Source organism: Bos taurus, chromosome 3 (assembly GCF_002263795.3).
Source record: "Bos taurus isolate L1 Dominette 01449 registration number 42190680 breed Hereford chromosome 3, ARS-UCD2.0, whole genome shotgun sequence".
NCBI classification, from domain to species: domain Eukaryota; kingdom Metazoa; phylum Chordata; class Mammalia; order Artiodactyla; family Bovidae; genus Bos; species Bos taurus.
This window is the reverse complement of record NC_037330.1, coordinates 105068585-105094551: the sequence shown is the minus strand read 5'-3', so window position 1 is coordinate 105094551 and position 25967 is coordinate 105068585. Positions and strand designations below refer to the sequence as shown.

General features: G+C 37.7%; 1 protein-coding gene across 17 annotated transcripts in view; it reads right to left on the bottom strand.

Annotated features, from left to right (window-relative positions):
* The window catches only part of SCMH1 (Scm polycomb group protein homolog 1), a 224645-nt gene that overhangs the window by 95093 nt on the left and 103585 nt on the right, over nt 1-25967 (bottom strand). For 15 of the 17 annotated variants that reach the window (XM_059884821.1, XM_059884820.1, XM_059884819.1 and 12 more), the window contains 2 exons: nt 25198-25432; nt 4392-4480 (listed from right to left, as the gene is read on the bottom strand). In XM_059884821.1, the coding sequence (XP_059740804.1) occupies nt 4392-4480; nt 25198-25432 (324 nt within the window). Of the gene's footprint in view, nt 1-4391; nt 4481-25193; nt 25433-25967 lie in introns of those variants that run through there. The other 2 variants (XM_059884828.1, XM_059884825.1) reach the window with 2 other exon arrangements.

The window sequence follows — 25967 nt, the reverse complement described above, 5'->3', positions numbered from 1 at the left end:
GCCACCTCATGCGAAGAGCTGATTCATTGGAAAAGACCCTGATGCTGGGAGAGATTGGGGGCAGGAGGAGAAGGGGATAACAGAGGATGAGATGGTTGGATGGCATCACTGACTCGATGGACGTGAGTCTCAGTGAACTCCGGGAGTTGGTGATGGACAGGGAGGCCTGGCGTGCTGCAATTCATGGGGTTGCAAAGAGTCGGACACGACTGAGTGACTGATCTGATCTGATCTGATCTTCAAGTGCCACAGGAAAATTCTATTTGTATTTTGATTGGAATCCCAGTGAATTTATAATTTGGGAAAAAATAACTTTTTATGTATGATATTGAGCCTTTCCTTCCATGAACATAGTATTTTCCATATGTTAAGTATTCTTTAATGGAGATTTCATCTTCAGTATAAGTTTAAAAGTTCCTTGTAAATATCTGATATTTTACTAACATTTTTCTAGCCATACTGTAACCTATTGCTATCTTAAAGAGTATCTTCAAAAATTTCATTTTCAAATCACTTGTTAAATAGGAATGACTTTATTTTTTAAAACTGATTTAAAATTGATGAAGAATTGATGCTTTTGAACTGTGGTGTTGGAGAAGACTCTTGAGAGTCCCTTGGACAGCAAAGAGATCCAACCAGTCCATCCTCAAGGAAATCAGTCCTAAATATTCACTGGAAGGACTGATGCTGAAGCTGAAACTCCAATACTTTGGCGTCCTGATGAGAACTGACTCATTTGAAAAGACCCTGATGCTGGGAAAAATTGAAGGCAGGAGGAGAAGGGGACGACAGAGGATGAGATGGTTGGGTGGCATCACCAGCTCAATGGACATGAGTTTGAGTAAACTCCGGGAGTCGGTGATGGGAGGCCTGGTGTGCTGCAGTCCATTGAGGTCCCAAAGAGTCGGATACGATTGAGCAACTGAACTGAACTGAATTGATTTATAACTGATTAGCTTATGCTGACTGATACTTTTTTGTCTTGCCTATTTGATTTATCAATTATTGAGAGATGTGTATTAAAATATCCTCTAACGAGTGTGGATTTTCTATGTAATTTTTTCCATGTAATTCTGTCGAATTTTGCTTTATCTATTTTGAGGCTATGTTTTTTAGGAGCATGTACAACTTTTATCTTCATAGTGATCTATTTTTTTTTTTTAAATCATTAGATAGTAACTTCTTTAACGCTTTTTAGCACCAAAGTCTTTTTTGTCTAATTTTGGTACAATTAACACCAGCTTTATTTTGATAAAGGTTTGCCTGGTATATGTTTTATATTCTTTTATTTTTAACACCTTTGTGTCATATTACAGCAATGTCTCTTGTAAACAGCATGCAGCAAGATTTAAAAACAATCTGATCTATGTCTGACTAAACTGATGAGTTTAATTTCTCATAACTGATGTATTAAATTTATTATAATTATCATTTCTAAATATCATTTCTATTTAACTTGATTTTTCAAGTTGTACATTTAACTTCTTTTTTCTCCTTAACAATCAACTGAATTTTCTTCCCTTTTCCCCTTTCCATTGATTCAGATGTTAATCATTCTATATTTAATCTTTTGGTGGGTCCCCTTCAGATCATAACTGTACAGCTGACATAATTAAGTCTAAAATTCATCCTTAATTAAACAACACTAGGACCTCTGAATATTTAAATTACTCCTGAGTTAACAGGTGTTGGATAATTTAGTTCCACACTGTTATACTGCCAACTGATCACTTTTGCTACTATAACTGGTTTATACAGTTACAGGCAATGATTGTTTAGTTATACTCACATGCTAACCTATCTTTCCCTAGCACTACATTTTACATCTCATTCTTACTTTCCAGGTTCAATTATCTTCTTCTTGAAACATACTCTTCAATTGTTCTTTCAGTGAATATATTTATATTAGTTTGCTGAAAATGTCTTGATTTTGCATTCATTCTGAAATAACAGTAGAATCAGATATAAAATTCTAGGTGGACAACTATTTTTTTCTTAATTCTTTTAAAGTATTATTCTATTATCTTTTGCCTTGTACTACTGCTGTCAAGAAATGTGTTGTCAGCCTAACTGCAGTGCCTTTGAAGGTTCAGTCTGCATTGTGAAAGTTGCAGATATGGAGAGCTTGCTGTACTACACCATTTTATATAAGAGAGTTGAGTGTGTGTGGATCTTTGTATTCAGGGGTTCCTGTAACCAGTCCCCCATAGATACTGAGGATGACTGTATTCTGTGTGATTATTTGCTCAGATTTTTTGACTTCAGTTATTCCACAATGTTTTAAAGTATACATTTGTGTTTATCACACATTCTGGAAAATTCTGTCATTATCTTTTCAAATATTGACTCTTTTTTATTCTGGAATTCATGTTCAGCATATATCGGACCTTCTAATATTATTATCTTTATCTTTTCTCTTTAATATTTTCCATCTCTTCATCTCTCTGTATTGCACTCTGGAGAAATTCCTCACACATGTCTTAAAGTTAATTCTTATCTAGGTCTAAGTTGCCTAATCACCTATCTAAGATTTTTATTTTATTTTTAATTTTTAAAAGATTTTTAAATTTAAATGGTTTCATTTTAGATATTCAATTTGCTTTTTTAAACTCTGTCTTTAAAAAATAGAGGTTTGTACTTTTCTCATTTTAAAATTCCTTTTTATTCTTTAATCATTTTCAAATACTTTATTTAAAATTTCTATCCGATGTTTCTATTATCTGAAACTCCTTGAGGTTACAGTCTTACTGTTTGTTGTGTCTACTGATGTTTCATCATGAAGGATTTGTTTTGAGAGTTTTGAGGGCTCTGTGATTATGAACTGAACTGAACTGATTTTCAATGGTACTTCACTTTTGGGACTTCTATGACATCTGGGTTGAAAACAACCAAACCCTCTAGAGAGGTTTTGGGTTTCCTTCTGCCAGGCACTCAGAAATATCCCTCTACAATTTTGGAGTTCTGAAACAACACAGACACTATATCTGAACCTTGGATTTCCATGGGGGAAAGCTTTTATCAGAAGAATGACTCAGTTCCCCTACCCATGGCCCAGGCAGAGACTCTTCCTCGTCTTTTCACTGAGGAGTAAACATTTGAGGGATCCATTTGTTTTTTCATGTGGCTGTCCCAGGTCCATTTTCTGCCTTGCATGGGCCCAAGGCTTCAACTTCTATCTAACTCTAGTTGTTAAAAGACAAGGTCCTTAAAAAGTAAGACTGGTAAAGCCCCTTAAGGCATCAGCACGTTCAGTATACCTAACACTCTGGTTTTCCTTCTTCATTTTGGCCTTGGAGAATTCTCTTAATTCCTAGTAAGATCAGTAAAGCATTTAAAAGAATACTTGTTGGCCCCTACCTCCCACCATTTTGAGGTACTCTCCAGTGGAAGGATTTCAAATTGCCCAGTATACTGTATTCTGGGAACCATGGTGCTCTCAGGTTTTAGACTTAAATGGCATCATGTTATGCTAAGTCGCTTCAGTCACATCTGACTCTTTGCAACCCCAAGGACTGTAGCCTGCCAGGCTTCTGTCTATGGGATTCTCCAGGGAAGAATACTGGAGTGGGCTGCCATTTCCTTCTCCAGGGGATCTTCCCAACCCAGGGATCGAATCTAGATCTCTTACATCTCCTGCATTGGCAGGAGGGTTCTTTACCACAGTGCCACCTGAAAAGCCCAAATGGCAGCACAAGTAGTGCTAATTCAGTCTCCTTTATAGTAACTGCAACCTCATGAAAGATCAACTGAGAGGAGACTGACTGCCTTTTCCCTTGAAAAACCAGGAAAAACAAATACAGGTTTTTAATTCCTGTTCTACCACTTACTAGTCAGTCATGTGATCTGGGGCAAGCTCCTTATTTGAGTGTTTTGTTTCCTTAACTACTAAACCAAAATAATAATTCTTGCTTCATAAAGTTAACTGTGGGTATTACATGAGATAGTGTATATAAAACCCAAACATACTGCAGGCACTTAAAAAATACTCTCATTCCTTCCTCTCTGTTTAGAAGATGGACATTATGGAATTCCATAAGAATAGCCTTTAGATTTATATTACATTTTATATGTTTTACTAACAAAAAATGTTTAATTTCTTAATAACTCTGTGAGGTAGACAGAAATCCACATTACAGATGAGGTCAAAACTTGTTATTAGAAGAGAAATAAGAAATGCCCAAACCCAGAAATCCTACCTTACAATCTAGTATTTCTCTGGGGATAATTGCTGCTTCATAAGGCACTTTAAAAATCCTTCTGCTGAACTAGTTTCTGAAAACGCATCCTCAGGCCATAAATATAATACAGACATCAGAGGCTCGGTAATTGAAAGGATGTACACATTTGACCTTAAGTAATTTGGAGCTGGTGATAGCTGAGGAATACCGTACCTTGTGGAAAATCCTGATGGGAGCCATCTCTGCTCCATTTAGCGTCTTCAAAAGGAACATGGGCCAAGAGGAAGCATTCAGCCGAAATCCTGCAGCAAACATAAAGGGCAACAGATAAAAAATACATCTCAAAGGGAATTGCGATACCAAGTTTTCCCTTGGGAATCCAGCTACTCCTGCCACAACCTATGCTGTGATAGTTACAGACTGTTAGGAAAGGACTTAAAGGTTAAGCAGAGAAAATGCCTCATTAGACAGATGAGAAAACGAGGCACGTAAGAGGGAATGTAACTTGCTCAAGGTAATGTTGCAAAGGTAGTAGTAAAGTCCCCAACCAAGTTTTCTGACACCAAGACAAGTATTATAGAACGTACATCATAATGCCTGAAAAGTTTCCTTGAAAAATCCAAAATAGATGTGTGATAGGAATAACAAATACTGAGAAATGATCTAGACAGTATAGTGTGAAAGGGGATATAATAATCTCTTAAGAAACCAAATATGTCTGATAAATCCAATATACAAGTAAAACTTTTTAGTTTATCTCAATATAAATACGCTTTCACTCTCTCACTTTCTCTTTTCCCCTCTCTCACACATATACAAAATACAAAAAACTTTTGGATATTCATTTTTACTTAACGAAGGATCAGGCTTCATGAGGAAGATGAAAGGGGTCATTTTATTAAAAAATATTCATTTTCCAAAAGAGTCAAAGGAAGCCTAGAGAGGTTAATTGTCCATTGTCATTCCTCAATGACAAGTCATTGGAAAAGATCCTGATGTTGGGAAAGACTGAAGGCAAAAGGAGAAAGGGAAAGCAGAGGACGAGATGGTTATATAGCATCACCGACTAAATGGACATGAATTTTAGCAAACTCTGGATGACAATGGAGAACAAAGGAGCCTGGTGTGCTATAGTCCATAGGGTTGCAAACAGTTGGACATGACTTAGTGACTGAGTAACGACAAGTCAAGAATATACTATTTAATTAATAAATTGTAAAAATAAGATCATTATCGTATTTTTCAATTAGAGCTCCAAGTGCTCTCTTCAATTTGGCTTCAACCTTCTACTTGAGATACCAAAATCTAGTGCCTTTTGATAGTCTCCCAGTCAACCTCAGCTCTCCTGTTCCTGACAAAGGACAGACAGGCTGAACCACAGCTGGAAACAGCAACAACAATATCTGATTACTGTGTACTTCACTGTGAGCCAGATACTGTGCTGGGCACTTTCTACTGGTTATCTAATTTAATCCTCAAGACAACTAGTGAGGTAGAAATTATCTTCATTTTATAGATGAGAAGAGAGGTATAAAGTAAACTGCTTAAATTTTAAAGTGAACAAATGGCAAAGAAAGGACTGAAACCCAGGCAATCTGACTGTTGAGCCCATGCTCTTATCTACTATGCTAAACTATCAATGTGCATGGGAAATGGAAAAGGAAGAAGCAGCTTTTGGGATTAAGTATTAATTAAGAGCTATAATTAAATTAAAGGGGGGGGTGTGAGAAGAGAGAAAAAAATGGAAATAAGAAAAGAGGTACTACCCCACATGATCTAAATGCTTAGTCTCAAAGCTGGCTAGGCTAAATGGGGTTTCCCAAGGTCAGAAGACTTCCTGGGATAGCTCATTCTTATCAACAGTGGAGACAGCAATTTGTACACTCCTATCAAACTGCTACCACTTCCGTTTTTGCCTGCCGAGCCTTTTTACCTTTTGCAAACACCCCCTACCCCACTCCAAACCCTGATTTCAGGTGATTTGGTGGGGATGTCCACAGTGGGCTCTACCTACCTACCTGGTTATGGAATCCAAGATAACGCCATTTAAGAGCATCACATTCCCTTTAGACCAAAAGTATGTTATGTATGTCCCAAACTGGCTCAACTGTTTTCTGATATGATATGCATGTTGAAGAGCTTTTCTTTCTCTGAGATCATATTTGTAAGGGTGTTTGTAGATTTGGCACCGCTAACTAGAGAACATAACTGAGAATAAAGCCAACTCAGAGCAGAAGATGGAGAGACATGAGAGTATTTAAAACAACTCTCCTTAGGTCAGGAAAGGGTTGGAGCAAGCCAAACCCAGAGCAGATCTGCCATGAATAGTTCACTACACCTAAGAATAAGGCACAGCAAGGCACAGCTGTTCTAGAGAAATGTTCCCCGCACCTTTGTAAAACGGGGGAATAGGGAGGAGTGACTACACAATTAGAAAATTCAGATTCATGCCCTCAGTTCTCAACAACTAGAATGCCTCACCATGTGATTCCCAATTCAATTTTTCAGAAGTGGGTTTCTGAGAGGCTTCTATCTCACCTGGTACCTGAGCTAAGGAAAAAAAAAAAAATCCTCTCATTCTGGAAACCCTTATTATAATAATAGCTAATATGTATTGAATGCTTATCATGTACTACTTTACAGGTACCTTCTCTCAGGATATTTCAAATAATACCATGAGAAGTACACTATCATTATCCCTAGTTTGCAAATGACGAAAGAGAAACTCAAGGGAAGTAGTTCATCTCAGGTAGTAAGTGGTGGAAACAGATTCTACTATATAAGGGTCTTACTCCAAACCTCATGTTATTAACTATGTTTCCCTGCCTCCTAGCAAGCTTCTTCAAGAGTATAAGGGCACAACAGAAATGCTGCCGAACCAATTACTGAGTACTTTATCCCCCAACCCCCGGTTCTCTTTCACTATACCATGCTACTTCCCACAAAAAACATTTATTATGCTCATGTTATGTGCTAGCCTCCAAGGGCTAAGTACTTGTAAACGGGCTATCTCATTTAATCACTTCTACAGCTCTGTGAATTTGGTATGGGAAAAGCAGCACTGGTTTTGGATCCAGGCTGCCTAGATTCAAATTCAGCTCTGCTACTTAGCTGGTATGTGATATCTGGGAAATAATAAGTCCCTTACTGGCTTTAGTTTCCTCAACAAAAATGTGGGATAAGACTAGTAACTACTTCAGTGGGTTGTTTTAAGGATTAAAATAAGTTAATATAAACACATGTGAAGCACTTAAAAAGATACCTGGTATATAATAAGTATTAAATAAATGCTGGCTTTTATTTTGACTATTATAGACAAAAGACTGAGCTAGTCAATAGCAGAGCAGGATTTAAACTGCATTCTTCTGTCTTCAGAGCCTTCATTATTAATCAGCACGTTAATGTCTTCAAGCATTTAATCATTCAGTTCTACCATGCTATCTCTCTTGCTAAGAGTTGGAGTTGTACATTTGTGCAAGAAGGAAAAGGAAAAAACAATAATTTGAGGGTCTCCTAAAATTAAACAATGGCATGCAAGAAACAGGCCAGGTGGTAAGAAATCTGAACCTCTGAAGTGGGAGCACCTCAGTATCTGGCCACTGGCTCTCTCTTCTTTGGTCTGTACTCCTTTCCCATCAACGGTGACTGCCAATTTATATCTCTAACCCAAACCTCTGTTCTGAGCTTCATGCTCATATTTTCAACCGCCTTATTCTATAATTCTTAGATGCCAAGAAATCTCAAAATTAGTGAGTCTAAAACAAAACTCTTGATTTTACAACCCCCTTTCCTCTAGTCACCTCATCTTGGTTAACAGTACGAGTTATTTAAACCCAGGTTCTGAGACCAAACTTATGGGGCTTCCCTGGTGGCTCAGAATGTAAAGCATCTTCTGCCTGCAATGCAGGAGACCTGGGTTTGATCCCCAGGTCGGGAAGATCCCCTGGAGAAGGAAATAGCAACCCACTCCAGTACTCTTGCCTGGAAAATTCATGGACGGAGAAGCCTGGTAGGCTACAGCCCACGGGGTCGCAAAGAGTTGGACACGACTGAGCGACTTCACTTTTACTTTTCTGAGACCAAAAAGCCTGGAAGTTACTCTTGGTTCTTCCATTTCTACTGCCTCTCAAATACAATTAATCAGCAAGTACTGATGGCCCTTACATTGAATGTATCCTAAACCGAACCATTCCTTGCCATTCTGTATTTCTCCCCCACTAACGCCCTAATCTAAGCCACAGTCAGGCTCTGTCCATCCTACGACAACAGCTTTTTAACCACTCTGCTTCTATTTTTGCCTCCCTACTGTCTATTTTCCACACAGCAATCAGAATGATATGGTTATATTTCTAAAAATATAAATCAGATCACATCACTCTTATGCTTACATCTTATACCACAAAATAAATCTAAAGTCTTTATGTATTTAACAAAACTTACAAGATCTGGAACTTGCTTGCGTCTTATAATTCATCTCTCTCTCCCCTACCCTTTGAGTACCGGTCTTCCTATTTTCCAAGCACACCAAGCTGTGTCCCTCTGCCTCCAACGCCCTTTCCTTTTCTCAAATCTTGTATTAGTTCTTTGCTAACCTCCTCAGAGTGGCATTCCTAGACTACTCTACCTCAAATAGCCTCCTAGATTCTGCACCTTATTATCCTTAGCTTTCATCAGCTAAGGATAATTTTCTTTTTTCCATGTAATGTGTTTTTTCTAACCAGAATATAAGCTCCATAAAAGTTTTACTAAGCAAAGGAAAAAAATCTCCACTTATTAAATGGGTGCTAGGAAATGCTTTATCATGTTATCTCATTTAATCCTCACAAAAACCATGTGTGGCAGAGTTTATTAATGATCTGGCAGGTCAGGCACCTGAAACTGAAGGTTACAAGTCAAGGTAAAGCAACTTACCATTGGCCACACAACTAAACTAGTAAGTGGCTGGGATAATATTATAAAGCCAGGTCTCCAATTCTAACCCCAGGCATTTGCGAGTGTTCTGTGCTTACCTAAGCTTTCTTTTACAAATATTTATAAACAAACAGTTCCAAAGAACTTTCAGATGCTCCCAAGACTGTTGGACTACTGAATAAATTAAGGTTTGTCTGTTTAAACAGTGATCTGAGCGAGCTCTGGACTTGAGTGTAGATACGCAGGCTAGAATCTAATCGCAGTTCATGCCCTCTGGTGGCAGGTAACAGAACAGCACTCGTACCAGGAAGCACATGTACATGTGTACATGTATGTAAAGCTCCTCTGGGAGGAGAAAATGATTTGAGAATCATCTTGACAGTTATAGAGTCTAAAGCTCCTCTAAGTTATTAGACTCTATGGCTCTCAAGATGATTCCTAAATCATTTTTCTCCTTCCAGAGGAGCTCTACATACATGTACAAACACAAATACATGTCGAGAAGCATGCCACTCACTCGCTCATAACCCTGGACAACTCACTTCGCTTTCCCTGTTTCTGTATTTGTCAGCTGATGACACAACTAAAGCAGTGCTTCCAAACTGAGTTTGGGTGGGCTAAACCTAAATTAGGAGAAGGCGATGGCACCCCACTCCAGCACTCTTGCCTGGAAAATCCCATGGACGGAGGAGCCTGGTGCACTGTAGTCCATGGGGTCGCTAAGGGTCGGACACGACTGAGTGACTTCACTTTCACGCATTGGAGAAGGAAATGGCAACCCACTCCAGTGTTCTTGCCTGGAGAATCCCAGAGACGGGGGAGCCTGGTGGGCTGCCGTCCATGGGGTCGCACAGAGTCGGACATGACTGAAGCAACTTAGCAGCAGCAGCAGCAGCAAACCTAAATTATACCTCAAGAGTGAGAGAAGTGAGAGCTGGGGGAGAGAGACGCTGAACAAACTCTCTTCCCTGAGTAAGAAGTGAATGTTCAGCCAGGTTGGATTTGGGAAGGACTGCTAGAATTCCTTTTGGTTCTGCCAGGATGCTGTCACCACTTTGCTACTCCACTCTCATATACACACTCAAACACAAGTTAATACAGATTTATTTAATTGGGGGTGGTTGTGACTAGTCTTGAGATAAGTGTAGGTAAAGATGGGTCTGGCATTATTCAATGTCAGGGGCCTTTCTGCAGAGAAGACAGTTCAGTGAATATTTTTAAAATTACCTTTATCACATAAGTATTTAAGATACTGTAATTAAAGTTACTTCTCTCTAAAATTTTACCCCTTCCATCAATTTCTAGAAATAGAGTTCAAATTTCCATAACCATAAGTGAGATGCGCATCTTTTAAAACCCCCCTTTCCACTGACAGACTCCGGAGGTTACTGACCATATGAGAAGACTGACTAGTGTTGGGAATATAAAAGAGCTCAAGTCAATGTCCCCTACACACCAGGGTATGTGATCAAGTTTGCTGAACAGGTAGTTTATACTGAGATCCTGACACAATTGACTAGGGGCCTCACTAGAGGCCAGCTCTGATATAGACTGCTGCTACTAAGTCGCTTCAGTCGTGTCTGACTCTGTGCGGCCCCACAGACGGCAGCCCACCAGGCTCCCCCGTCCCTGGGACTCTCCAGGCAAGAACACTGGAGTGGGTTGCCATTTCCTTCTCCAATGCATGAAAGTGAAAGTGAAGTCACTCAGTCCTGTCCGACTCTTAGCGACCCCATGGACCACAGCCTTCCAGGCTCCTCCGTCCATGGGATTTTCCAGGCAAGAGTACTGGAGTGGGGTGCCATTGCCTTTTCTGCTGATATAGACTAGGGACTCTCAATCTTGAACACTGGAATCCCCTGGGGAGCACTAAAGAACACATTATCCTACCCCCAGAAATTCAGATTTAATTGATATGAGGTAAGGCCTCACCCTAAAGGAGATCAGTCCTGGGTGTTCATTGGAAGGACTGATGTTGGAGCTGAAACTCCAATACTTTGGCCACCTGAAGCAAAGAGCTGACTCACTGGAAAAGACCCTGATGCCGGGAAAGACTGAGGGCAGGAGAAGGGGATGACAGAGGATGAGATGGTTGGACTGCATCACCAACTGGATGGACATGGGTTTGGGTGAACTGCAGGAGTTGGTGATGGACAGGGAGGCCTGGCGTGCTGTGGTTAATGGGGTTGCAAAGAGTCGGACATGACTGAGCAACTGAACTGAAGGCCTAGGCAGTGAAATTTTTGAGAGCTGCGTAGGTAGTTCTAACTGGCAGCCATGTTTGAGAATTAGTGATCCATACGGTCCTGTTTAGAAGAAATAACCTCAGACTAAGTATAGAATGGACCATTAAAACAAGGGGATGTGAGGAAAAGATTGACATTATCTGAGAATCATTCTACCTTTTCACCTGGAGGACTATGCAATGTTCCTATTTGAACAGAACACACATACTTATACACACACACACACACAAACCACACAAGATTTTAATAGAGAATAATGGTCTCAAGAGCAATGTTTCCCAAATATAAACCAGCTGTGTCAGAGTCTCGGGAGAGCCATTTTACCATGCAGAATCCCAAGCCCCATTACCTACAGATTCTGACTCAGGAACTCTGGGGAGAGGTCCAGAGGAGGCCTGGGGAACATGAACACACACACATATATACATGTAATTATATTCATAATTTAAAGTTTTTTATTTTGAAAAATTTTAAACCTAGAGAAAAGTAGCAAAAACAGTACATGAACAAATTATGCAGCCTTCACCTGGTTCAACAACTAAATAATACTTCACCACAGTTGCTTTTCATCTAGCCACAGTTTTCCTCTGAACTATGTGAAAGTTAGAGACATCATGATACTTCACCTCTATATATGTCAGGACATGTGTCCTGACAACAAGGACATTCTCCTTTAAAACTGCAATATTATCTTATCCAAGAAATTTAATTAAAAGTATTCTCAAATGTCCCCGAATCTTTATAGCTATTTCATTTTAAAATACACCACGGATTACATATTGTATTTGGTTGTCATATATCTTTAGTCTCCTTTAATCTACAATAGTTCAGTTGCCTTTTGTTTTTCACGAAATTACTACTTTTGAAGAGTCTGAGCTGTTTTACAGAATGTCCCAAAATTTGGATTTCTTTCTGATTGTTTCCTTATGATTACATTCATGCTAAATAGTTTTGACAAAAATACTACACAAGTGATGTTGAGTACTTCTTACTTCATTGGTCTGATCAATGATGATACTAAATTTGATCACTTGTTAAGGAATGACTGACAGATTTCTTTATTGTAATCCCCCCTTATAATTAATAGATAATCAGTGGGGGAAAACTTCAGGACTATGTGAATATCCTATTCTCCAATAAGCTTTTTTTTAGCATTCATTGATTGTCTTGGCCTGAATTCATTAAAATGGTGACTGACAAAATGCTAACTTTCTATCATTTTTAATATTTATTAGCTGATATTCTGCAAAGGACTTTCTCTGCAACTTTCTTTTTCTAGTGTTTCACTAGGGACCCACGGTGCTACTACATTGTATTTTTATTTTTATTATTCTTTTTGATGGTTTTATTTTTCCAGTTTTGGTTAGTCAAAGTCTCTTTAGGCTGGCTCCTATATCCTTTTGATATGTACCCATCATTCTTTGAAACTGTTTCCTGGCAAAATAAGATGTTCCAGATTCACCTGTTGCTCAGTCTTGAAATCAGCCATTGCTTCAAGGAGCCATGATTCCTTTTAGTGGAGAATGGGATTTAGAAATCAACTAATTTGGAAATTTAGAAATCAACTCCTCACATTGCTGCTGAGGAGTCATTGTTTCTAGGCCTTTCAATAGATCGAGCTTGGGACATATACATACATACACGTATACATGTACCATCTTGGAATACATACATATACACATGTAAACATGTATATGTTCTAAGGGAATATGTATTATATGTTAATATATATGCATATTTTAATATATATAATTATAGATTTATATACCTATTTTAAGTAGAGTTCATAACATACCTTCAATTCAAATCCTACACTGCAAGGTTCTTCATCTTCTCCTATTACATATTTTGTATCTTATTTACTCATTACATTTATCTTCAACACACACAAAATAGTTTCAGATTATTATGGTGAAACCACTAACATTATTTTTTAAAAAAGTCAGAATTTTCCTTTGAAATATGTCCCAATGAGGGTGTACTGTAAGGGCTCTGATTGTTGGAATTTTTTCAATGTGGCTATGGTAATCATTTGATACAGAGTTCAATTTGTTCCTGTTTATCAAGTTTCAGTTCAGTTCAGTTCACTCAGTCGTGTCCGACTCTTTGCCACCCCATGAATTGCAGCATGCCAGGCCCCTCTGGCCATCACCAACTCCCAGAGTTCACTCAAACTCACATCCATCGAGTAGGTGATGCCATCCAGCCATCTCATCCTCTGTGGTCCCCTTTTCCTCCTGCCCTCAATCCCTCCCAGCATCAGAGTCTTTTAGAATGAGTCAACTCTTCGCATGAGGTGGCCAAAGTACTGGAGTTTCAGCTTTAACATCAGTCCTGCCAAAGAACACCCAGGACTGATCTCCTTTAGAATGGACTGGTTGGATCTCCTTGCAGTCCAAGGGACTCTCAAGAGTCTTCTCCAACACCACACTTCAAAAGCATCAATTCTTCGGCGCTCAGCTTTCTTCACAGTCCAACTCTCACATCCATACATGACTACTGGAAAAACCACAGCCTTGACTAGACGGACCTTTGTTGGCAAAGTAATGTCTCTGCTTTTCAATATGCTATCTAGGTTGGTCATAACTTTCCTTCCAAGGAGTAAGTGTCTTTTAATTTCATGGCTGCAGTCACCATCTGCAGTGATTTTGGAGCTCCGCAAAAATAAAGTCTGACACTGTTTCCACTGTTTCCCCTTCCTGTGAAGTGATGGGACTGGATGCCATGATCTTAGTTTTCTGAATGTTGAGCTTTAAGCCAACTTTTTCACTCTCCTCTTTCACTTTCATCAAGAGGCTTTTTTAGCTCTTCACTTTCTGCCATAAGGGTGGTGTCATCTGCATATCTGAGGTTATTGAGATTTCTCCTGGCAATCTTGATTCCAGCTTGTGCTGCTTCCAGCCCAGCGTTTCTCATCATGTACTCTGTATATAAGTTAAATAAGCAGGGTGACAATATACAGCCTTGACATACTCCTTTTCCTATTTGGAACCAGTCTGTTGTTCCATGTCCAGTTCTAACTGTTGCTTCCTGACCTACATATAGGTTTCTCAAGAGGCAGGTCAGGTGGTCTGGTATTTCCATCTCTTTCAGAATTTTCCACAGTTTATTGTGATCCACACAGTCAAAGGCTTTGGCATAGTCAATAAAGCAAAAATAGATGTTTTTCTGGAACTCTCTTGCTTTTTCCCTGATCCAGCGGATGTTGGAAATTTGATCTCTGGTTCCTCTGCCTTTTCTAAAACCAGCTTGAACATCTGGAAGTTCACGGTTCACGTATTGCTGAAGCCTGGCTTGGAGAATTTTGAGCATTACTTTACTAGCGTGTGAGATGAATGAAATTGTGTGGTAGTTTAGCATTCTTTGGCATTGCCTTTCTTTGGGATTGGAATGAAAACTGACCTTTTCCAGTCCTGTGGCCACTGCTGAGTTTTCCAAATTTGCTGGCATATTGAGTACAGCACTTTCACAGCATCATCTTTCAGGATTTGAAATAGCTCAACTGGAATTCCATCACCTCCACTAGCTTTGTTTGTAGTGATGCTTCCTAAGGCCCACTTGACTTCACATTCCAGGATGTCTGGCTCTAGGTGAGTGATCACACCGTCATGATTATCTTGGTCATGAAGACCTTTTTTACAGTTCTTCTGTGTATTCTTGCCACCTCTTCTTAATATCTTCTGCTTCTTTTAGGTCCATATCGTTTCTGCCCTTTATCGAGTTTAGTCATATACTAAAAGTTAGCCAATTTTAGTATATGCCTGTTCATCTATTTTTGATTTAATTTTATGTAGTAAGTAACACTTTCAAATAATTCAAAAATCAAAAGAATATAAATGGGTATTCTCCAAGAGGTCTGTCATTTCTATTCTTTCCACACTATTCCCAGACACTCCCCATAGGCAACCTTTTCATTATTTTCTCGTTTTAATAGTCCAGTGTTTCTTTTTATAAAAATAAGTATATAAAATATATATAAGTTCATGTACATTATATATATATGTGCATGTGTGTATACACATATATTTCCTTCTCTTTCTCAAAAGTAAATGGTATTAAATATGTTCATATCAATGTGTAATCATCACCATCATGTATTTCCAGAATTTTTTCATCTTCCTCATATCAAACTCTGCCCATTAAACAGTAACTCCTCAGTCCTTTGTCCCCTCTCCCAGTTCCTTGCAAATGTCATTCTTTTTTCTGTAGGTACTCAGTGGAATCATGTGACTGGCTTATTTCATTTAACATAGTATCTTTAAGGTTCACTTACACTGTAGCACGTCAGAACCTCCTTCCTTTGTAAAGCTGAATAATATTCTGCTATGTGTATATACCACATTTTATTTACTCATTCTTCTGTCAATGGAAACTTGGGCTGTTTCGGCCTTTTGGATATTATGAATAATGCTGATAATATGGGTATAAAAATACCTCCTTGAGTCCTTACTTCATACTTTTTTGCCTATCTATCCCAAAGTGGAATTGCTAGATCATATGGTAATTTAACTTTTAACTTTTTTTTGTGGAAAAACCATATTGTTTTTCATAGTGGCTACGCCATTTTTCATTTCCAGTACTCACCAATACACAAAGTTCCAATTTCTCCACATCCTCACCAACACTTGTTATTTTCTATGTGTTTGATAATAGCCATTCTAATGGGTGTGAAGTATTATCTCATTGTGATTGATTTTGATTTCCCTAAATGATTAGCAATATAGAGTATCTTTTCATATGCTTATTGGACATTTGTACATCTTCTACAGAGAAATGTCTATTCAAGTCCTTTGCTTATTTTTCAATCAAGTTGTTTATTTGTTACTGTTGAGTTCAAAAAGTCTTTAAAAATATATTGTGGATAGTAACCCCTGACCAGATACATGATTCACAAATATTTTCTCCCATTCCATGAGTTCCCTTTTCACTCTAACACTTTCCTTTAATAAACAAAATTTTTAATTTTGATGCAGTCAAATATAACTATTATTTTTCTTTTGTTGCCTGTGTTTTTGGTGTCATATCCAGACACCACTGCCAATTCCAATGTCATGAAGCTTTTCCTCTGTTTTCTTCTAAGTTGTATGGTTTTAGCTCCTACATTTAGGTTGTTGATCCATTTTGAATTAATTATTATATAAGAGTGTAAGGTAAAGGTCCAATTTCATTCTTTTGCATGTGGATATCCAGTTTTCCCAATATTCAGCATACAATATTGTATGTTGAATTGGTTTATGTGACTTTGAAAAAATAATAGCTTTATTGTGGTGAAACTCAATTATACTTTTAAGTATCTGATTCAATGGTTTTTAGAGTTATGCAAAGATAATTCTATTGGCTTCCCTGGTGGCTCAGATGGTAAAGCATCTGCATGCAATGAGAGAGACCTGGGTTTGATCCCTGGGTCAGGAAGATCCCCTGGAGAAGGAAATGGCAATCCACTCCAGTACTCTTGCCTGGGAAATCCCATGGATGGAGGAGCCTGATAGGCTAGTCCATGGGGTCGCAAAGAGTTGGACGCAACTGAGCGACTTCTCTTCTCTAAAGATAATTCTACCTAATTTTGGAAGATTTTTTATCATTCTTCCACTCTCCCTGTTCTCAGTTTATCCCAGTCCCTGGAAACCACTAACCTCTCTGCCTTTTTAGATTTGCCTATTTTCTCCCATTGTTTGGGTTGTCTTTTCACTTCCGTGACAGTGTGTCTGGAAGCATAAAAACTTTTAATTTTGAGGTCTATCAGTTTTTTTCTATTCTTTGTGCTTTTGGAGCCAGATCTAAGAAAACCATTGCCTAATCCAAAGTCATGAAGATTTACTCCCATGTTTTCTTCTAAGAGTTTTAGGTCTGTTATCTACTTGCAATTAATTTTTGTATATAGTGTGGAAATGGCAACCCACTCCAATACTCTTGCTTGGAAAATCCTTGGATGGAGGAGCCTGGTAGGCTACAGTCCGCGGGGTCACAAAGAGTTGGACACAACTGAATGAAAAAAAAAAAAAAAAAACTGGGGTCCAATTTCATTTTTTTATATGTGAATATCTAGTTGTCCCTGTGCAGGTTGTTGAAAACCCTGCTGAATTATCTTGGCACCTTTGCTGAAAATCAACTGAGCATAAATGTATGGGTTTATTTCTAGACTCTCAAATCTAACCCTCTTATCTCTAAGTCTATGTTTATTTTATGCCAGTACCACAGTGTCTTGAGTACTGCTGCTTTATAGTAAGTTTTGAAATCAAGAAATGTACGTTCTCACAAGTCTGCAGAGTTTTGTCAAAGTTCATATGACTTTCTTCCTTTGCTATTTTAATATGGTAAAGTCCACTAATGATTTCGCTAAACTTAAATCTTTTCATTCTCCCCAAACCCCTACCACTTTGTCTTGATGAATCACTGTTTTAAATATGTTGAATTCTACACACACACACATACACACACACACACACACACACACACCATCATGTATAAGTATTATTATAAAAATCCTAAATAAAATGTTAGGAATTAGAATTCAACATATAGTTGTGTTTTTTTTTAAGTATCAAAGTTCTACTTGTTTATAAAAAGAATTTGGATATTTTCTTACTTTTTCTATGATCCAGAAGTGCACTGTCTAATACCATGCCACCAATCACATAGGTTTTCAACTTTACATTACAATTAAATAAAATTAAAAATTCAATTCTTTAGTTGCAGTAGCCACATTCCAAGTGCTCTACAGTCACACGAGGCTGGACATGTATCATACTGGACAGCAAAGACACAAAACATTTCAATCATCATAGAAAAGTTCTGTGGGTATCACTGACCTACAGCAACTTGTAGGTAATTAAGAATTGGGACTATTTGGTATTCAAGATTTTGAAGGATTTCCCTGTAAAATAATCTGTACATAGTACTTTGATGTAGGTGTTTTGAAAACATGTTTTCTATAGATCTGTTTAAACATTGTGATGCTCCTAACTAGCTTTCTGGTTTATTACACTATTGCTCCCTTTGTCACTTCTACTTCTGTATATCTGCTCTAATTGCTTTTTTTCTTTATTAGGCTAACTAGTGGCTTGTATATTTTGTTGATGCTTTCTCCAAAGAACCAGCACTTTGATCTTCTGCTTTTCTATTTTCTACCTCACTAATCTCTTTTTATCTTTATTTTTTCTATTTATTTCTCTTTTGTATTTTCTTTGGGTTATAACTTTTCCTAGCTTTCTGAATTGGGAGCTTAAATTTTTAATATTTATCCTTTCATTTTTATTTATGACAGGTATTTAAAGCTATGATTTTTTTTCCAATCACCCCTTTGATTGTATCTCAGACTTCTGATGTGATGTTTATTATCACTATGTTTTAGGAATTTTGAAATTTTGGCTTATATATCCGTTTTCCAAACAAAAACCGTTTAAACAAAGAGCTTTAAATTTCAAGGTGGAAGGGTATTTGCCAAGGTATACAGTTTGGTATGCATACACACACACACACACACACACACAATCTATCTTATTCATTAAAATCTTCAGCACTTTTACTTTTTGTACTCTTAGCCTGTCTTGAGAGATGTGTGTTAAATATCCTATAGTATGTTTGTCTATATCACTTTGTATGTACTGTAATTCCTATTTTATGAATTCTACCGTGTCTAAAGGGCTTCCTGGGTGGCTCAGTGGTAAAGAATCTGACTGCAATGCAGGAGATGCGGGTTTGATCCCTGGGTAGGGAAAAATCCCCCGGAGAAGAAAATCACAACCCTTTCCAGTATACTTGCCTAGAAAATCCTATGGACAAAGGAGCCTGGTGGCCTACAGTCCATGGGGTCACAAAGAATCAGACACAACTTAGTGACTAAACAACAACAACAGTCATGTCTGATAACAGAATTTTAACCTCTGCTTATTTAACTTATATGCAGAGTATATCATGCAAAATCCTGGGCTAGATGAATCACAAGCTGGAATCAAGATTGCTGGGAGAAATATCAACCACCTCAGATACGCATATGATACCACTCTAACAGCAGAAAGTGAAGAGGAAACAAAAGACCTCTTGATGAGGGTGAAAGAGGAGAGTGAAAAGCCTGGCTTAAAACTCAATATTCAAAAAACTAAGATCAGGGTATCTGGTCCCATCACTTCATGGCAAACAGAAGGGGAAAAAGTGGAAATTGTGACAGATTTTATTTTACTGGGCTCTAAACTCACTGAGGACGGTGACTGAAGCCACAAAATTAAAAGACGCTTGTTCCTTGGAAGAATAGCTATGACAAACCTAGACAGGATATTAAAAAGCAGAGACATCACTTTGCTTAACAAGGTCCGTATAGTCAAAGCTATGGTTTTTCCAGTAGTCATGTACAGATATGAGAGTTGGACCGTAAAGAAGGCTGAGCACCAAAGAATTTATGCTTTCAAGCTGTGGTGCTGGAGAAGACTCTTGTGAGTCCCTTGGACTGTAAGGAGATCAAACCAGTCAATCCTAAAGGAAATCAACCCTGAATATTCATTGGAAGGACTGATGTTGAAAGCTGAAGCTCTAATACTTAGGTCACCTGATGCAAAGAGCTGACTCACTGGAAAAGACCCTGATGCTGGGAAAGATTGAAAGCAAAAGGAGACGCGGGTGGCAGAGTAGGAGATGGTTAGATAGCATCGTTGACTCAGCGGACATGAATCTGAGCAAACTCCGAGAGACAGTGGAGGACAGAAGGGCCTAGTGTGTTGCAGTCCACAGGGTCACAGAGAATTGGGACATGACTTTGTGAAAGAACAACAACAAACCTCTGCTACTATATTGTTTGAAGTTGCTTCATACATCATTTGTCATCTTTTACTTTTAGCCTTCCCGACTCACTTTATTTTAGGTATGTCTCCTGTACAGTGTAAAGTTGGATTTGACTTTGAACATCAATCTGAAATGTTTTAACAGGTGAGTTAAATGTAAATGTTCATTTATATTCTGTATACTCTGTATAAATCACACTCAACTTTACACTCTGTATAAATTACGTATTTGTTCTCAACTTTATCACCGTATGTTTTATTTTCTGCATTTTCCATAGTTCATCTCTTTGTATCATATATTTCTTGACCATTTTGTTCTTTTGGTATTGAGGAAGTTTGGGAATTTTGTTTTAGTGGTTATCTTTATACTAACATACTTTATAATGTCCTTAATTCCCCCATTTCCTCATTTAGGCTACTACTATCTGATTTATTGGTTTTAAATGATATCCTCTGATCCTATCTAAAGATATTACAGGAGGAAAGGGACTTGCTTTCTGGTCCCACTGCATCTGCTGGCAGGCTTCTGCAGCACTCCCATCTCCTTGGTTGCCTGTGTCCTGGAGCACTGGACAGTTAGTAGTTAAGTATCCGGTGGCCAGCAACAATAGCAGCAGCTCCGCCTCCACCACTTTCTCCCATCTTAAATGGTTTTGTAAGAGTTTCTAGAGAGAGACACACCTCTCCATGAACAGTCTTCTCTGCACTATAGAAGGCAAATTTCTAGCAAGTTCCACTGCTGTGGCACTAGTGATTTCTCTCATCCAGTGAGCAACCGTGCCCCCTCCAACACGGCTTACATCTCAGGCCTGAGATGGGGGAAGGGAGGCTCTTCCTTGGGCTGTCTATCTCTGCCCCAGTGTAGTGGCTTCTCCTTATGTCTGTTCTTCAAATATTCCTTAGAGTTCTCTGCCTTTTGACTAGCCAATCCCTGACTCCAACTCTCTGTTAGAGTTAACAATTTCATTAAACTTTCTGTGTTCCTTTCTCACTGGACCCAGACTGATACCATACTATTCTACTCTTGTTCCTACCTTTGTTTTTCTTAGATATATCATCTGTTATTTGGATGAAGCTCTTTCCATAATTGATTTAGGAAGGGGCTGGGGTCACAATATTTCCTGTGTTCTTGCACATTAAAAACTCTTTCAGTATAATCTCAGCACTTGAAAAAACAGCTTGTCTATATATAAACCTGTCTTTTCTTTCCTCAAATTTCTTAAAAATGCTCCTCCATTTATAGCCTTGCTTTGCACTTTGCTGTTGAAAAGTATGATGTAAACCTGACTTTCTTTGCCTTGAAAATAATTTGGCTGTTTTGCTAGAGGCTTAGCTGACTTTTTCTTTATTCACAGAGTATAACTGTTTTACTAGAAAAGGTCTTAGAGTTGACAACTTTCCAGGAATAAGGTAGGCTTTTTCAATATGAAGGTTCAGGTATTTTCCCATTTTTGAAACATTTTCTTACATTACAATTTTAAGTATTAATCCTGTTTATCTTCTTTAGGGAATCCAAATATACATGTACACATACATATACCCAGAGGACCTTTTTGACTACATTCTATATCTAACAGTTCCTTTCTGATACTTTTAAACCTTTTCTTCTAATATTTACTTTTATTCTCTTGACTATTTTATTTCTTTTCTCAATGTCTCTTATTATATTTTAAGTTGAATATATTGTCCCAATGGGTACCTTGGAACTGAGTCTTCAATTTAGATTATTTTTCTTTCTTCATTTTTTTCCTTGAGTTTGCACAATTCTATTTTCATATCTTCCTATTTACTGTGCATTTCTAGTCTGACTTAAAATTTACGATTCAAGGTATTTTTTTTCGTAGATGTCAATACTTATTTAATTCAAGATGGGTCATTGTGCAACAGTTTTCCTCTGATTAGTCACTGATTTTTGGCTTAGAATTTTCAGTAGTTAAAATGGTTTTATCTTCTACTTCTGTTTTTCCTCATGTAGAAGTTTTTTATGGATGTTGACTGCTGTTTCCTAACGATTTAAAATGTCATATTTTCTCGGGCTAGCAAAAAACAGGATGTTCCATTTTGTCAGGAATCTTGGGTCATGAGTTTTCTGTCGGCATAATGAAATGCAGCTTCTTTAGTGGAGCCTGTTTGGGATGCGGTGGGATAGGAAGACCCGAATGTCTTCTGATTTTATGATTCTCTTTGTTCCTGTGTAACTCTAAACGATTACCCATGGCTTCCTTCTTTTCCTTCAATATTATGTTTATCTCTCCCATGAAGGTAGTTATCAGCCCACGGCTGCTATCTCTGGTCCCTCACACTTTTAATTCATTCTCTTTCTTCTGATTCTCCAGTAGACAATGCTCTTATCAAGTAGCTCTTAGTTCTCTTTCAGTATTTCCAACTCTGGATGGGCCTATCTTTTTCTGGGAGTGATTTTGGCTGTGTTAGGCTCCCATTGCCCTCTGCCTTTTTAATGTAGTTTCTATCTACATAAAACTCTATATTCTGGTATGGGGTGAGTATTAGCTTTACTGGTTTCAGATCTTTATGTCGGAACATGCAGACAACATGTTATTGAAATGTGTGGTATTCTTGACTCCTAGTTATGTTTAGGCATGAGTTATGGATGGCTTGATTTGCTTTCCTTTTTGAGCTATATGTTTGTGGAGAACTTATGGAAAAATTTTGATGTAGATAGTCACCATTATCCCTGGGAACTTATATTTTGTAATAGCCTATCAAGATGCTTCTAAACCGTGGTTCATAAAATCAGTTGAGAACCTTCTGGTACTATGCAGCTACAAAAAGGAATGAGAAACATCTCAATACTAAGAAGTCGTTTTCAGGACATATTGCTAAATGAAAAAAATAAGATTGAGAAAAGTATGTATAGTATGTTGTCATTTATATAAGAAGGGAATACATGTGTATATATATGTACACACACACTCACAGATATATTTGCTTATTTTTAAAAAATGGAGTATGAACTATTAAGTTAAAAGAAAGTGATTCCTCTATGGCAGAAGAAAGGGATAAGGTAAAAGGCATTTCTCTGAATATACTGTTTTACAGATTTCAAGAATTATTTATATACATGAGGCCAAAGATGGAACAATTCAAGAATCAACAAGGATAATTAGTGCAATGGAGTGAAAAACATCAAACATGTATGAATCTTTGAGTCTATGTTATTAAATACAACAGCAGCAATAAGACTAAGTAATTTTGGAGGATAATGGCGATCCAATTTATTATTCTGAAAAGTGGTAAACAAAGAAAAGAATCAAGCATTTAAACTGTCTCTCCTGCATGAACTATGCTTCAGGATATCCAAATAGTTGAAAGTTTATTTTAACAGACATATTCCATTTAATTTATGTGGACAGAATGATAATATTAAAATTTTCCATTTTGCAACCAAAATGAATTGATAGGTCTAAATCAGGGGTCAGCAAACTATAGCCAGAAGGCTGGACAACTTGTTTTGTAAATAAAGCTTTACTGGATCACAGCCTTGTCCATTTTTTTATGTATTGTCTATGACTGCTTTCATATTACAAGGACAAAGCTGACAAGTTACAACAGAGAATGTATGGCCTGTAAGCCTGAAATATTTACTATCTCTTTTAGAAAATCTGCCAACCCCTGCTCTAGACTACAAGCAGTAATGGCTGCTACATTATAAAATGAGAGACAACCAGACCATATATACTTCTTAATAAATGTAAATATCACTACCTATGAAATATTCTTATTGAAAAAAACTGAATCTTAACCTGATCAAGCCTCTAGATCTAGTTACCAATTTCTAGGAAGAGAGGTCAGAGAAACATGTTAAATGATACCAAAGAGATATAATCAGCAAAATCTAATTGTGAGAAAAGTTAAAGAAAATGACTTAGGTTTTTCAACAAATAAATTGCAAGGAAAAAATAAGAGAGAGGAGGAGAACGCATAAATTAAAAGAGGCTTAAGGAACATATCACCCAACTGCATATGTTGATTTTATTTGGATCCTGATTCAAAGAAAATAAAATAAAGAGAGGAAGAGAGAGAGACAGACAGACAATAGGGGAAATTTAAATACTGAGTAAATATTTGTTGATACTAAGAAAGTATCATTATTTTATTCACATGTGACAATGTTATTATGATTATGTTTTTAAAATATTAACTATGAGAGAGATACATACTAAACATTTAGTGATAAAATGATACTATGTTTAAGCAACTGGGCAGGAGTGGTCAGGGAATGTATGTAGGTACTAAGAAAACAAGACTAACTATCAAAGAAAACATACATGGACTTTCATTCACTGTATTATTTTTTTCTACTTTTGTATATGTTTGAAATTTTACAAGTAATTTTTTTTTAAAGAAGGAAAATGTTAAATAACCACTTGAGGAGGTCTTTCAAATGACACTTTCCTCTAATGCTCATTTAATTTAGCACAGCCTCCTGAGGGGAACACAGCCTATAAGCCATCTCCATCCTCCCGAGAGACACTGCAATAGTGACTGACAGTAACTGATGAAATGTGCTAAATCGCTCAGGTATACTTACACTAAAAAAGGTGAATCTGATCTTGAAGAGAAAAATACAGTGGTGTCATTAAAGTAAAATAATGCATAATCAATTACTTAATAATTGATTTAAAGTGAGAAAATTCCAAGGACCAATTGAGAATTTAGGGGAAAGGAGATAAGGGATTTTTATAATAGTCATCCTTTCTAATGGGAGATTTTTCTCTCACTGCCTGTTGTGACTGTAGGATTTGATAAAGCTCCATGGTTTTTTGAGGCAAGTTCATGGCAAGACCTTCTTCCATCCTTTTTCTTAGAGCAAATGGGACCTGACAAAGAAGGATGCAGGGTGTGGTTTCTCATTAGAAAAAGAAGAGCTGAAGAGAAGCTTGGATATCACAAGTTAATGTAGAATGGAGAGGTCCAGATTTTACAGCTCATTTCATGTTAGGTGGACCTTTTGGACCATACGAAAAAGAAGGGATGGGCAGGCGACCCTGTGTTTTCTTCTAACACAATGTACAATTTGAGGAAGATAACTAATGGGCTAGGGAGAGCTTGGGTCCAGTTACTCACCCAGAGGGGGCTGCAGCATACCCCCATTCTTCTCACAGTTCCCGATAGGCTGGATTTCCGCTGAGTCAACCAGCCGCCAGAAGTCATTCTTGTTGTCGCTGCCATCAAGGCGAAGGCGGAGGCGAGCACCTGTCAGTCCAACTACTGTGGCAATACAGGTAGATGTGGTGTTCCTGGGGTCCTGCGCTTCCAATTTCATGCTGATCTTGAACTCATTGCTTGGAGGTGTGTAGGACTGAGGAGAACAAGCCATGGGGATTAGGCAGACTAAGAATACATGGCATTTTCAGTAAGGATATTAGGCGATGGAACCTGAAAATTTTCGCTTTGGATGCAAACTGATTACAGCTGAGTCAGGGACAACCCTCATGAATTATTTCCTAATGCCTAGGAAGGGTCTCATGAAAAAGAAACACTGAAATGTAACGTGAAGGGGAAAAATTACTTTCCAGTGAAGCATCAAATATTGACTGACCAGTAAGAAAAGGATAAGAGTATCTCAAATGGTCCTTGATTAAATGCTGTTTTTTATCCTATCTTCTCCAATTCCCTAACTCTCCAGGTATTCTTAATATTTTCTTTGCAGAAATCATCCTATTAAACTATCGTATCCTTAGTGTTTCTTCATGGAGTGCTTCAGTATGTGTACCACACAGACTAACCAATGGGAATAGATTATTTTTTTTACTTTGACATTAACTTAGAAATCAATTCCTGTTTTTTGAAAAACAACTTTTAAGTTATAACTGACATACAATGAATTACACACT